The 15,290-nt window shown below is 39.7% G+C and overlaps 1 protein-coding gene across 1 annotated transcript in view; it reads left to right on the forward strand.

Moving 5' to 3' along the window:
• The first annotated feature begins 1,817 nt into the window (after window positions 1-1,817).
• LOC150090807 (kinesin-like protein KIF28) overlaps window positions 1,818-15,290 on the forward strand; it is a 195,201-nt gene continuing 181,728 nt past the window's right edge. Inside the window, exons 1-2 of the mRNA XM_090373827.1 lie at window positions 1,818-1,985; window positions 13,655-13,787. Coding sequence (XP_090229953.1) covers window positions 1,818-1,985; window positions 13,655-13,787 — 301 coding nt within the window. The remainder of the gene's footprint in view (window positions 1,986-13,654; window positions 13,788-15,290) is intronic.

Raw genomic sequence — 15,290 nt, forward strand, 5'->3', positions numbered from 1 at the left:
ATAGGAATCTCACAGAAAACAAACGTTAACTGAGAGCAAATTACCAAGTACCTAGTCTTATTCGAGGATGACTGCAACAGAGTTGAAGACTCGTTTGCTGCGACAACAACTTATCACGTGATGCAGAACGAAGCGACAGTTGCCGATCAAGTGATAAGAGCGTGTGGTACTGAAACTACGGCGTTGCCATGCGTTTTCTGAGAGCCATAGTTGATAATGTACAGTAACTCGCTAATATGAGACCCCAACTGCAAAACAAGAGCCAATCGGCAAATTTTAATGTGATTTTCGTATTCAGCAGCATAAAATTAGTTAAGCTTGGGTATTTTCGTTTTCGTAACATTTTACATGTTAAACAGTGTTATTCGGACAGTTGTTAAGGAATAATGAATTCCGATGCTGCTTCTGGTAATGAAACCGAAGACGATGGTACTGATAATCACGAAGTAAAAAGCGGTTTCCTCCCAATCATATCTCACACCATTAGAGAAAAGGCTGGAGATAAAATGCGTGATGGCAATGGAGATATTGATGATGAGTCTGATTTTCTGTAGCCTCGATTTCGACGAAAATACCGATGAAGGCCTAATACGGAAATTATTTCGAAACAGTCATTCCCACGAAACTTGATAAGATGCACTTCATATTAAAGAATTTTATGCTTTTTAATTCCAATTACTGTATTTGCAGTTTTATTGTATGACCAATGGTGTTCAGTAAAATATTAAAACCACTGTCAGCGGTATATTTTGAAGTTGGCAGCGGACTAAACTCGGATATTTTGGGTACTTTCGTTTATTGTTTGGGGTAGCCTTTAAAGTGGTCCTGCCCAATTTTATCTCATTGAAGTACTGCGGGAAGATGAATTTAATTATTCGGGTGGCCTAAATATAATAGTTTTTTTTTTTTTAAGTACTGCGGAGAGCGGATATGGGGTACACCCCTGGTGCCGTCAGACAACTAACACACTTTACTTTGAAGTACTGCGGTGATGGGGGAAGCCCCCGGTGCCGTCAGACAAGTAACACACGGAAGTATAGTTTTACTAATTGCACTAAATATGTTACATTACCTTTATTTATAGTTGGTGAAAAGTATAATAGACCTTTAGTCTAGCTTTATTGTGGTTACTGTTAAAAACCAGTTTGTGTCTGAATAACAAAAAAACATAATTAGAAAGGATCGTTTCTTTCTTTCCTTATTGTTTCTCGAGAGAATAAAAGAAAGTAGGTTCTAACCTACCTTCTCAGTTTCTCTCTGGAGAAGAGAGAAATGGCAAGAACTTCAGATTATTAGAACTGACTTCAGATTTTGCCCAGAAATTCATATTCATTACTACACTTGGTAGAATCGCCGTCCTCCTATACAGGGTAGAAAAGACCCGAATTTGAATTCCATTGATGACGAAGGATTTTTATGGGCCTGTTTCACAATGTGACTGAGTTAGTTGATATGAGGATAGGTAGGCACGGTTTTTTCTCGCAGAAATTCGAGTTTTTCGTTCAGTAAACAAGTAAATCGACCACAGAACACATGCAATTTATAGATATAAATATATACGGCGCTCATGCACCTAAAAACCCTACAACAACATATCCGTTAAGAATGTTTGTATAGTTTTATATGTAATCAATATGTTTATAATTATGTCGGACATTATATTGAAACAATACTGCCATTTTATTTAATTGAAATTGAATTCGTTGTTCGGTGAAATTGAATAAAGGAATAATTCTGATATGCTATCAATCTTGTGAAACCTTAATGCTGATCACAACCAGCGAGAGAAACAGAGAAATGCCAAGAGCATCGTGGAGATGTCAGGAAGTGTGACCTACCTCACTAATCCGGATACCCCAAATGAAAAACCGAAAAAATTTGCCTACGATTACAGCTATTGGTCTCACAATGGCTACAAAGAACTTAAGGATGGCTATCTAGCTCCGGATCCAAGCCATTATAATGGCAGTTTATTCTGCGATCAGGTAATAATAATTCTTTTGTTTCTATTCAACTGTAATTTTCTTTTATCTTTTACTTAAATTAATTTTCTTAGTTTTAACTGCATTATTCTTAGTTAATTTTGACTTATTTTAATACGTTATTGTGGGCATTGGTATGGCTCATCATAAAAGTCAGTTTTTGTTATTGGAATTTACATTTGTACGCAGTTTTATTTTCTTATCGTTTCTGTATGTATATATCAAAAGAATATCATTCCAAACATATCTGCGAGTACCTGATAATCTCAGCTCCCGTATTTCCATCACATTTGTAATATCAGTTATAAATGTTTGGTTTACATTCCAGCATGACCACAGAAGTTAGAGGTATTTACACAGTTGATGATTTCGATGATGAATACGGTAATGACTGTAATTCATTTCGACAATGAATACAATCATTACCATATATGGTAGTCATGCGAGCTGGAACCAACTCAAACGCGTTTGTTACCGCTTCCCCGCTCTGCTGTGTTAGGCCTAGACTCAACTTTTATCATCAGTCTCTGGTCTTTTCTCCGATCCAATATAGGATAACCAGCCTCCTCCTATACTAAATCTTATTTTTATAATTAGCAAAAAACTGTGTAAACTCCGATACTTTTCAATTTGGAATTCTCCAGAAGCCGGCACATTTTACAAAAGAATCGTCTTTTTACAATCCAAAAATGCTAAGAAAGCGGTCTGGCACTCGCTTCAAAAATCCTGAATAAAAAAAGGTAACATTTCTCTCTCTTTTAGTGCTCTCACTTATTCAGTGACACAGCGCGAATATTTCTTGCAAATTGCAACTTTGTGGTGGTCGTATAGCACTCGTGAAGTGGTGACTAGTTTGGCATCACTTTAGAACAGCTAGGAGCAGAGAGGTAAATGTCCAGTGGAGTAACAGCTGGAAAAGTATATGCTTCATTAATCCGACCTGAATCTATGATAAAGGGACGGATGTACCAAGACCTATGGGATATTTTGAAGTTGGGAGCTTTGGGAGACTGGAGGGAAGGATTTGACTGCACTCAGGACAAGTTTAATAAGACCGGCTGCACCCAGAGAAGATTTATGCTCAGATAAATAAGTTGTCTAGGGCCAAAAATATGGCAAGGAGCTTGAGCTCACGGTCCAGAATCTGTTGCATTAATTAAATTAGCGCGTGTAAGCGATTGGGGTGAGTGAGTGATTTTAGTTTTTTTTTTTTTTTTGCGCATGAGCAACTAAGGCTATGAGGTGCCAAGTCCAATACTAAAATATATTAAAAACAGCTGGCACCAACAAATAGGTTACAATGTCGAAATGTACAAAGATTGAAAAACATTATTTATAGTTTTTAAAATTTTCGGGCATATCGTCTTTGTCAGATAAAATCTGAGTGTATAAGGCTCAGTCAGACAGTTAAAACCACTAAAATATAAACGGCCCGCATTTGAGAAATCAGGACATTCCATAAGAATATGTTTGACCATTAAAATGGTATCACAGTGCTCGAACGTAGGAGAGTCATCAGCCCTGAGCAGAAAGAAATGTCAGAGATGAATCTTCTGTGCGGAGTTGACCAAGAACAACTTCCTCTTTCCGATCCCTGCGCAGACTAGACTGCCATAGTTTGAGTTCAGGCTTAATCACATGTAGTTTGTTTGTTACCCTGCCACGAATCTTGCGACTATGAATATAACTTTTTACAGATTATTTGCCTGTAGTCTGTATACGAGGCTAACAAGTCAAGATTATTTCCCGGGCTGCTGATTTCCCTGCAATATCAACCAAATCGTTTCTGCTAATCCCGATATGACTGGGGGGGGGGGTCCAGCAGAAGCTGTTATCGAACACGCCTTCAGAGATTGCATATCATCAGCTAAACCCGGGACAGAGTTGAATGGGTAGTGCAGCTCATCTCTGATGAAACGTGTAGTGTCCTTAAAGAATCGGTGTGTATAATAAGCTTTTGGTATTGACAAGCTCTTATGTTATCTAAGGTTAGCTCTATAGCGTGGAGCTCTGTGAGGTATATACTGCATTCAGGGGAATCTGCTCAGATATAGTATTATTATTATTATTATTATTATTATTTTAAATTTATTGTACTAGGCGGTCTCAGCCAGCTTTCCTGATATCCCCGCCACTAATCACAAGTCTGTACAGATAATTACAGACTTACAGCACTCCCGCTCCATTACAAGATATTGAAGTTCTGAGCTTCATGTACCCGCACCATTATATGACATTGAAGCGCTGCAGTTCATATAAAATGAATTTGGAGTCCCTACCACGAAAAGTAGTTAGTGGGAAATTGCAGTCAGTGCATACAATTTCAATGTAATGTCCAGCCTGAGAAAAAGTCATTTTTAATAAATGAAATATAACCCGGAAAGCTGAATTCCACACCGTGGAGGTATTCTCCGAAGTAAATTGCAATCAGACTGTGGAAGTATTCTTATCAGTAAATTGTAGTATTTTCTGAAAACGCAGCAGCAGATTGCAGACACACGATTCTGACTTCGAGCCTTCTGTGTAAACTGTCAAGAAGTCACAATGTTCAACTCTGTGTTCTGAATAGAGCTGAAGAGAGACGGTAAACGGGTATCAGACTTCATCCAGTTCTTAAGGGAGAAGTCACATGCTGGTATTTGAACATTCCAAAGTGGAAGGGGCTGCTTTGCTGAGTGCGAAAGCTTGTCTACCGTGATGTTAACTATCTGAATAGCTCTTGGACAAGAATACCGAATGGACGGTTGGCAGTCTGACGAGTGTTAAAGATTTTCTCATCGTGGCTCAAAAACGCATGTCCACTTTGTGTGGTCTGGTAGTAGTTCAGCGTAAAAGCATACTGTAGAAACAACAATTTTCATCGAAGCGACAAAGATGGTTCATTTGCTTACACACAACTTTGGATAGGAGATGCTCTCAATGCACTAGTAGCAATACGATTAGCCTGATGGGAATGGGGTCAAGTCACCGAAGGACACTATTTCTGGCGGACACATATGTGAGACCATTCATCTTAATTTTGATGGCAGAGGTGCGTCGGTTTGAATTGCAAGTAGAAGAAAGAGCACGGAGAGCGTTTAACCCTGTTATGTACTTTTTTGTGTAGATGACGAATATGTCGGAGAAATGTCAACTTTTTGTTAACTGAGTCTCAAGAAACTAGTCCCGGTACTATTGGAATCGTGCTTTACCCAAGTCTTAATTTAGATTCAGGGTGATGGACTTGTGCAGCAGCGCTGCGACCCTATGTCCCGCTAGTAGGCGAAATAAAAATTGTTGCCCAAAATGGTGAATACTGTACTGATAAATGTTAACCAAAATGAATATAAAAAAAAAAAAAAAAAAAATTGGCGCCCTCATGAACTGTCTCCCACACAGGCCACGCCTACCTCGCTTACTAGTTGACAGAAATGTACGCAAACGGTCTTCTTCGGTGAGAACCTGAAATCATTGGCGATTGCCCAGTAGTTAAGGTGATTAATGATTAATGGCTTGTTGCAGTTCTCTTGATAACTGTCACGTTCCATGACTGAAAAATATGCTGATGTCATCGACACAGAAAGCACTCTTTACGGTTTCAGGAAGTTGCTCGATAATGGAGTTTACTTTAATGGCAAAAAGTGTAACACTTAAAATGGATCCCTCCACTTGGCAAAAGGACCGATTGAGGGTGGTTCCTGCTCGAACTTGGAAAAACCGAAGGGACAAAATATTTTATAATAAAATCGGGAAGGTGGTTTCTTAGACCGAGGTTATAAAGATATTTTAAAATACCAAATCTTCAAGTTGTGTCACGCTTTTTCCATATCAAAGAAGGTGGACACCAAGTGCTCTCTTTTTAGGAAAAGATCTCTAATAGATGTTTCTATTCTAATTAAGTGGGCCCAGTGGACCTGTTCTTTCGGAGTTATTACAAAATCATTAAGCACCCTGCTACAATTTGATAACCTTCTGCCATTTTCAAACCTTAATAACTCCTGATGTGTGAATGTAGATGCAAAATACTCATTCAGTTTGTTTGCTATCTGAGCAGGATCATCAACAGCCAAACCATCGATATCCAGTGGACCAATCAGATTCATCCCCTTCCTTTTAGAGTTTATATAAATAAAGAAATCTTTGCTGTTTTTCTTAGCATCTTTTGCCAAAGATTTCTCGTAATCTGCCTTCGCCTGCCTAACCTCCTTTGTGACCTGATTACAGACTAGCTTATGTCTGCCATAGGCTTCTGAGTCGATTGATAATTTATATACATCCCATGCATTTTTCTTCTCTGTCACGAGTCTCATTAGTTCATTTGATAACCATTTAGGCCTAAACCTTGAACAATATTTTTTAATAGGTATGAAACTTTTAGTAGCATCCACGATTAATTCCTTAAATGCTTCCCGCTTAGAATTTACTGTTGGTAACATCGTCAGTTGATCCCACTGTACAGAATTTAAAAACTGTCTGAGACCATCGTAGTCGCCTTTACGAAAGCAAAAACCCTTTCCTTTACCCCTGATGGTAATTATATCTTTAAGTAAATCCCACATCAGTACACTTTGATCACTGCCACCTAGTGGTTCCTTTATCTGCAAATTCATAATACACGAATGATCACTGCTGATAACCAGATCAAGAGTATTACCCTCTCTGGTTGCCTCTCGAACATGCTGCTGCAGAAAACAATCATCCAATAAATCCACAAAAGTCTTACTAGTGTGTGAGTGACAAACCCACAAGTTCCAGTCAATATCTGGGAAATTAAAATCCCCCATTATAAGACATTCTCATTTACTAGCCCACTCTATTTCTCTGTACAATTGTTCATTGTACTCATTAGGCCTATAACACACTCCTACTCTTATTTTTGCTTTCGCAGTGCTTATGTCACACCAAACTGACTCAACAGTGCACTGTTCATCTATATCAACTGGATGCACTTCTTTTGATTTTATGCTTTTCTTAATTAACAGCATAACACCTCCTCCCTCCCTTCCTTCTTGTCTATCCTTTCTGTACACATTATACTCCCCAAATTCCAGTTCTGCATTCCTTATATCTGTGTGACACCACATCTCTGCTATCCCAACAATATCCACCTTTGATGTCTTGACCAACACTTCAAATTCTTCAAATTTGTTTACTATACTTCTAGCATTGGTATACATGTTCCTATTCTTATTATTAGTTACCCTAGCACATCCCATATACCCACCTGTTTCACGATGACTGCCATCAGTCCCTGAAACCCTCAGCACCCCTCGCTCCAGGTCGCTACTTATTCTAATAGAAGTTGTGCAAGAATCACCTTCACCTCTGCCTGCGGTTACTTTTAACCTTTTAATCGGTGAATCCCCCCAAGCTAGCAGTTTTCCGACCCACCTAACACGTCCTCGATAGCATCAGCAAATATTCTTGCACCTTTTCTATTTCAGTGGTGTATCCCATCCCTGTAGAAGCAGTCTCTCCTGTTAACAAGCACAGACCAGGCTGAAAAAAAATTTACCCCTTGAGCCCTGCACATTTCCTCCAGGGCCGAATTGATTGACAAGGCTCTCATCATGTACTTTCTCCTATCGTGTCTGGGCAGAATTGCAGACACTTTCAAATTTAACCCTAATTCACGACTTTTTTGCAAAATTGACCTGTACTTGTTAAGTAAATCTGCAGATCTCCTACTCTTAATGTCATTGGTGCCAACGTGTACAACAATATCACCTTTTGTGCCCTTAAAATATGACATATGCTTTAAAACGTCATCAACTTTTACCCCTGGCAGACATACCCTGTCCTTTTCCATCTATCCTTTTTACACAATATATTCCCCGTCTCCCTGACAATAGTCACCAACAATAACTAGTTCCTTTGGGACCAGCGCATTCTGCCTTGGAGATTGCCGCTGTGTTGCCTGATGCTCAGGAGTGAGCTCTGGCGTTTAGTTGGGCAGCTAAGAGCTTGACGGGCCCCTCATATTAATTTCTTCGAAGGCATCTACCCTACACCTCAAGCTCTCGTAGACGCCCAGTAGAACACTCAGTTGATGCCTAATTTCTAGACAATCTTTCTGCACCTGGCACACACACAGAGACATCCTCCTTGGCTAGATCATGTTCTGTTCCAGAGAGTTCTGAAACATTTCACAAGTTGCACATTTTTTTAGGCTGTGATGCGTTGGAGAATTTCTCCCCTCAGTTCTCCCCCGAGTCACAGCACTTCTGTCACTTTGTGCCCGTTGCTTTGCTGCTCTAGTCTGGGGCATGATATTTTAAATTAATAAGATCAATAAATTTAATTAATTAATTGTCTTAATACTACGCTATCTAATAGAATCCTAAATGCAGTGACGCGTATTACGCTATATAATTATACGTTAGCTTCCTAGTTACCGCAATTAAAAATTTGAATTCCCTACTACTCTATACAAAAACAATGGCTGCAAGATTCGAACGAAATAACAGTTTTACGTATATTAAGTAGTAATCTACAAAAACTCTTTATCTAAAATAAAAATAACCATAACAGTAACAATAACTATAAGACTACATATAAAGTACAATATAAAATAGCAATTAGGTAAATAAACAGGCAAACACTTATCGCTTTTTCGGAGCCTGTAATTCACAGCTGTAATTTTTAAAGAGAGTCAGCGCCCAAGCCTTGAATCCTCCCTGGAAACCAAAGTAGCCTGCTGATATTTGGTGTCGATCCGATTTTTCCATCTCGAGTAATGTTCGAACATGCGAAATTAAAAGTCGAATCTGTGCGGAAAGGTGTTGCTGTTGAATTGGAACTGATCCTAAAACCTTCTCAGGTTTTAAATGAAATATACGTTGAAAATGTGCCAATCGGACATTTTATTGTCCATTAACGGTCCAGTCATTGCGGATGTCCGGTTATAATCACAGTCCTCCTCAAACCAGGTTGAAAAAAGCCCAGGATCGAATCCCCTCAATGACGCGAGGGCGTCCACCAAAATAGGCAAATCGATCAGAGAACAGTCAGAACACACACGTAATTGGTCCTTGAGGTTGTCACACACATTCTCTCAGATATGCTAGACAACCGGTGAAATACCATCACCACTTTGCTTATTGGAGGCTTGAAGTGATGGAACCCATGTATAGTCTCCAGAGCTAAGTTCTGGTCAGCCCTTCCCCATCTCTTCCATCATGCAGTATGATTGATGACTTTTGAGGTTATGATGAACATCATGGCGAGATCCAATCTTCCTTACATTTCGAGCGTACAGCTTTAAAACGGTGTACGCAGGCCGGCCGCCAGTTAGTACCGAACCGAACCTATTGGTAATTCTTTAGGAGGCTTCTGAATCAGCTAGTGTATAATCTTGGTACCTCTACTCTGCCAGATAGTGACTAGGAGCCCGAGTAGTGTGTATACAGGGGTCATTGTCGAGGCCACGTTATGTCAAGGATCTAGGTATATTCTTACCATGTGTATGCCATATCCATAAATTTCATTACTTCATACAGCATTTCCTCCCCCTCCCTTTTCTTACTATTGAATACACCATGAATTGTCAAACTAATAGAGTAGATTATCTGCGAAAAGATCTAAACCTCCCAAACACTTTCTAGTTCATTTCACAAATATACGTGGTCTCAATTCTAATCTCAAAGATGTCCATTTCCACTTGCAGTCTTCCAAACCCCATGTACCTTTTCTGACAGGATATCAGTTATCGGTTGATTCAACTACTGCTCATCCCAGTTGCACAAACTATTCGCTGTATGATTCCTTTCGCCTCAAATGTGGTACTTGTGCATATGTCCGTTCCTATATTCCCTGTCAGAGACTAATTTGGAATCTCCTCTTTTCGATCTTCTCTGGCTTAAAATCTTTCTACCATTGTGTCAAAGTCATCTGTCTCTACCGTTCTCTCAACTCCACTAATCACTTGGAGCTGTTTGACTTCCTCTCTTTGCAACTTGACTTTCACCAGTCCAACATTCCTAACAGTGTGGTAATTTTCCTTGGTGATTTTAATGTTCACAACTCCAGCTGGCTTCCGTTTTCTAGTCACACCGATCCAGCTGGCCGAGATGTTGAGGCTTTTGCAATTACTAATGACCTTGCACAGATTATTCATTTACCTAGAAGAATACCGGACAATCCTAACCATACAGCCAACACGTTTGATCGTGTTGGCTGTATGGTTAGGATTGTTGGCTGTGTGGTTGGCTGTATGGTATAACAGTGTTGTGATTTTCCTTAGTGATTTTAATGTTCACAACTCCAGCTGGCTTCCGTTTTCTAGTCACACCGATCCAGCTGGCCGAGATGCTGAGGCTTTTGCAATTACTTGCAAAAGCCTCAGCAAATACCTTGCACAGATTGTTCATTTACCTACAAGAATACCGGACAATCCTAACCATACAGCCAACACGCTTGATCTTTTTCTCGCAAACAACCCTTGTAAGTACACGCTCGAAGTGAGTGGTCCTTTAGGCACCTCAGATCACAACTTGGCGATTGTCTCTTCTCCAATGGATCCTTTATCTCATGGCTATTCCCAACCTTGTATTATTTGGCATTGCAAAATGGGATGACCTGCGAGATTTCTTTTCTTCTTTTCCTTGGTTACATTACTGTTTCAAAATTTCTGATGTAACCGTATGCTCAAATCGTGTCAGTGAAATTATTCTTGTAGGTATGGAATCCTCTGTCCCACACTCCACTTTAAAATCTCGTCCTTTATCTAAACCCTGGTTTTCCAATAAATGTGCTAAGGCTGTTCAAGAGAAGAATGTTGCATATCGTAATTGGCTTGTTCCCAATTCTTCAGTTTCATTTTCTGCCTACACCAAAACTCGTAACAATTGTAAAGCAGTTATTAATCAGTCCAAACTAGATTTTGAATAGGCTAAGAGTAGAAAACTTACTTCTTGCCCTAATGGTATCCGAGCATTCTGGTCTCTTGCCAAAGCTATTGGCCGCAACTTTTGCCTGCTCCCACCTCTGCCAAAACCAGATGGTTCTGTTGTCATTTCAGCCAAGGATATAGCTGACCTACTAGCATCCCATTTTTCTTCCAACTCATGTATTAATGATCTTGGTAAAACACCTCCCACCATTCCCATCTCGCTCCATTCAATGCCTCCTATGGTCTTCCGTCAAAAGGATGTCAGAGGGATTTTGACGAATCTTGATGCTAAGAAAGCTCCAGGTTCTGATGGTATTTTTCCACTTGTTCTCAAAACCTGTGCTCTTGAACTTACTCCTGTTCTTTTCCGCCTTTTTTCACTTTCTTATTCCAAAGGTGGTTTTCCTTCTGCTTGGAAATTTGCTCATATCCAACCAGTTCCTAAAAAGGGCGACAGATCCCTCCCATCCAGTTATCGTCCCATTGCAATTACTTCTGCTCTTTCTAAAGTAATGGAGAAATCAATTAACCGCCAACTCTTAAACTATCTAGAAACCTTCCGTCTGATCAACGATCGCCAGTATGGATTCTGTCAGTGTCGATCCACTGACAGAATCCATACTGACAGAATCCACGATATATCACTGGTGATATTCTAGCTTATGTTGTCCATATAATTCAATGGATAAGTTCGGTGAAACACAAGCAGTTGCTCTTGACATCTCAAAAGCTTTCGATCGTGTTTGGCATAAAAGTCTTCTAAACAAGCTTCCATTTTATGGTTTGTCAACTGTTTCTTGTAATTGGTTATCCAGGTTTCTCTCTGATTGCTCACTGAGGGCGATGGTAGATGGCTCTTGTCTTTTAACTTCTCCAGTAATGCTGTTGTCCCCAAGGTTCAGTTCTTTCCACCACTCTTTTCCTCTTGTATATTAATGACCTTCTTTCATTGACCGGAAATCCTATGCATAGTTTTGCCGATGAGAGCACATTGCATTCCATTTTGAGAAACCTTTCCCTACTCAATCAGCTTCAACTTCTCGAATATCCGCCACCAATTCCTTAAATTCCGATCTCCAGGTTATTCCCCAGAGGAGCAAAGACAACTCAGTTGATTCCAATCCTTCTAAAATTCAGTCTTGTCTTATATCTCGCAAAAAGGGTTCTTCTACTCCTATGCTTATCTTTAGTGACACTCCGATTTCTAGGCAAGTTGATATATCTCTTTTGGGGATTACCCTGACTTCTAATCTCTCCCTCTTGGCACCAGCACATTACAAATATTGCTTTCTCTGTACCTAAAAAAAAACAACTTGGTTTTCTCTTTCGCTCTCGGCGTTACTTTTCTTCCAAAATTATTAGCTGTTCACTCTGTAGAAATTGCAAATCCGCCGTACCATGGAATATTATTCACTCATCTGGGGCAGTGCCCCCAACCCTGGCGGAGGCCAGCCGGAGTATAATGGGCAGCCTGGTTCACTTCCCAGTGGTGGTGGCGGGAAACGTGGGGTCCCTTAGGGGCCCTGCGGCCAAGCAGCCAGAGACAGAACATAGCACTACTCTGTCACAAACCAGCCATTACACTTTTTCTGGCTTTTACAGAGATTCTTTAATTCTTATCAAAGTACCATGGCGCAGATATGGGAAGCCACCGGTGGCTCCTTCCCAAAACACTATGCCACCATTCCCCCAAAACCTCTCTCAGGCTTCTAGATTGCATTCAGAAGAGGACAGTTAGGTTAATTAATGACTCATGCCTAACAGTCTCTCCACTCGCTGTCTCATAGACCTACTGTTTCTGCTGTATGCCTTTTCTACAGATACTTCCATGGGCACTGTTTTTCTGAATCGGCTTCTATAATTCCCGGTCTCTCTTTCAAAACAGTCCGAACACGTGCCGCCAACATCCATTTACTCTCCAACTTCAAACTCACAGAACCAACTTTTCATCTTTCTCGTTTATTCATTCAACTGCCGTTTTCGAACAACCTTCCGTCGTACGTATTTCCTGAAAATTACAGTCTACAGAAGTTCAAGTTAAATGTCTTCTTTATTCTTCTCAACCTGCAACCCAAGCACGGTACTAAGTACTATAGGTTCTAATACCTCTCGTGTTTGGGGTTTTCGTTATTTTAAATGAAATGAAATTTGGATTGCTCGACAAATCTTTCTAAAATGATCTAAAATTTCATCGAAATCTGTTCATTGTGAGTAAAATTGTTTCATGCGGACGGACCTATATGAAGACAATAGGCACTTTTTCGCAATTGAGAACGAATAAAACTGTTGAATACACCAAAGAATGTAAAAAAAAAAAAAAAAAACTAACGTTCACCAGTTTTGTTATTCTATCATATGTATTTCGTTAGTAATGTATTTGATACGTAAACAGTAAGTTTTCATTTACCGTTTACGTTATTAAAAAGGTAACTGAATTTGATTGAATAAAATTATTAGAAACAATTTCCAAAGAAGAGTAACCAAATTTAATAATCATTCGGAATGTTCGTAGCGAGAGAATAATCGTTACTAATTGAGATCTTGACAATGTAAATCTACTACTAGTTATAATTTATGAATCGATTATGCCCATCACTAGTATGGTAAGCACTGGATTTACCATATCTGTGAATACACTCCAGCACCTCGTGGTGTCTGCGCCACGACGTATCCAAGCCGGACTGCGTGTTAAAGTTGATACAACGGGATACTAGGTAGGAGTTCCTAATGCTAAGCTATTTCAGTGGAGAACTTCTAAACGGTTGCATTAAATTCTCTTATGAAAGTTTATACATCATTTCAGGAAAAAGTTTACAATGATTTAGGAAGAGGAGTGCTAAAAAATGCCTGGGACGGATACAATTCAGCTCTCTTTGCTTATGGACAGACAGGTTCTGGGAAATCATGGTCAATTGTGGGCTATGGACTGAATAAAGGTAACCAATGCAGTTTAAATATATTTCATATTTTACATAAAATGTCATTTGATATTTAAACAGCTAATTAACATGACTTGGTTTCTTTTTTGTATTGTCTTTATTGTGGCCACTTTTGAAAGGCGATATGAAAATGATTTTTTACTTAACAGTTACCGAAGAGCCCTCGCGGTAGAACTGTAGCTACAATCACTGTCCTCCCAGAACGGGTGGAAAGACCTGAATTCGAATCCGTCAATGGTCGAGGAATGTTTATGGGCATTTTTTCATAACGGGGCAGAGTGAGTCGTGGTTGTGAAGATATAGGGCTTAAATGCAGCGAAAGAACTTTACGATGAATAATTAAACTTTTAGAATTGCGATGGAAAGAATTCCTTTCCCAAAGGTGGAAATCTTTGGCAAAGGATGCAAAGAAAAACAGCAAAGAATTCTTTACTTATGTAAACTCTAGAACGAACGGGATAAATCAGTTTGGTCCACTTGATATCGATGGTTCCACTTTTGATGATCCTGCTCAGGTAGCTAACAAACTAAATGAGTATTTTGCATCTCCATTCACACATGAGGAGTTATTCAAGGAGGAGAATGCCCGAGGTGAATTAAACTCTGGCAGTGAGTGAACTAGATGATTTTGTAATAACTGAGTGCTAAGTGGAGGAGAAATTGTTGAAGATAAACATAAGAAAGGCACCTGGAGTGGATGGAATCTATCCAATTATATTAAAGGAGGCAGCGAAGGAAGTAAGCAAACCCTTAGCCATAATTATGAGAGCTTGCTTGGACTCTGGGGGGGGGGTACCCATGGACTGGAGATGTGCAAATGTGACCCCAGTCCACAAAGGAGGATCAAAGGGAGACACAGGTAATTACACACCTATTAGTTTAACTTCTTTTCCAGGGAAAGTAATGGGGGCACTGGTTAAAGAAGCACTGCAGGATTATCTGGACAAGACTTCAGATATAGCTCGCACACAGCATGTGTTTGTTAAGGGGAAGTTTTGTCTGACCAATTTGATTGGATACTATGATGTGGTCACAAAGGAACTGGATCACCAAAATTGGAACTGGATGCAAAGATGGAAATCTTTGCATCCAGTTCCAATTTTGTGACCATCCAATTTTGATATCATATATTTGGATCTTAGAAAGGCTTTTGATACTGTTTCACATGGAAGACTGCTGCACAAATTGGAGTAGTGTGGCATTGGAGGCAAATTGCTGCTATGGATAAAGGGAAGGATGCCTGGGTGGGAGAAGACAGAGTGGAAATTAATGGACATTGCTCTTCGTGGACTAATGTTATTAGTGGACTCCCCCAGGGTTCAGTGTTGGGTCCATTGTTGTTTTCTGTATTCATTAGTGATATTGATGATAGTGTATCAGGCTTAATGTTCAAGTTTGCAGACGATACGAAGGTCGGCAGAGTTGTTAAAGACAGTACGCTCCTGCAACAGGATCTAGAAAAGTTGAGCAGATGGGCTGAGAGGTGGCAATTGAAGTTTT

This window comes from Mastigoproctus giganteus, chromosome 1, assembly GCF_048544385.1.
Source record: "Mastigoproctus giganteus isolate SK-2022 chromosome 1, ASM4854438v1, whole genome shotgun sequence".
In the NCBI taxonomy this organism is placed as follows: domain Eukaryota; kingdom Metazoa; phylum Arthropoda; class Arachnida; order Uropygi; family Thelyphonidae; genus Mastigoproctus; species Mastigoproctus giganteus.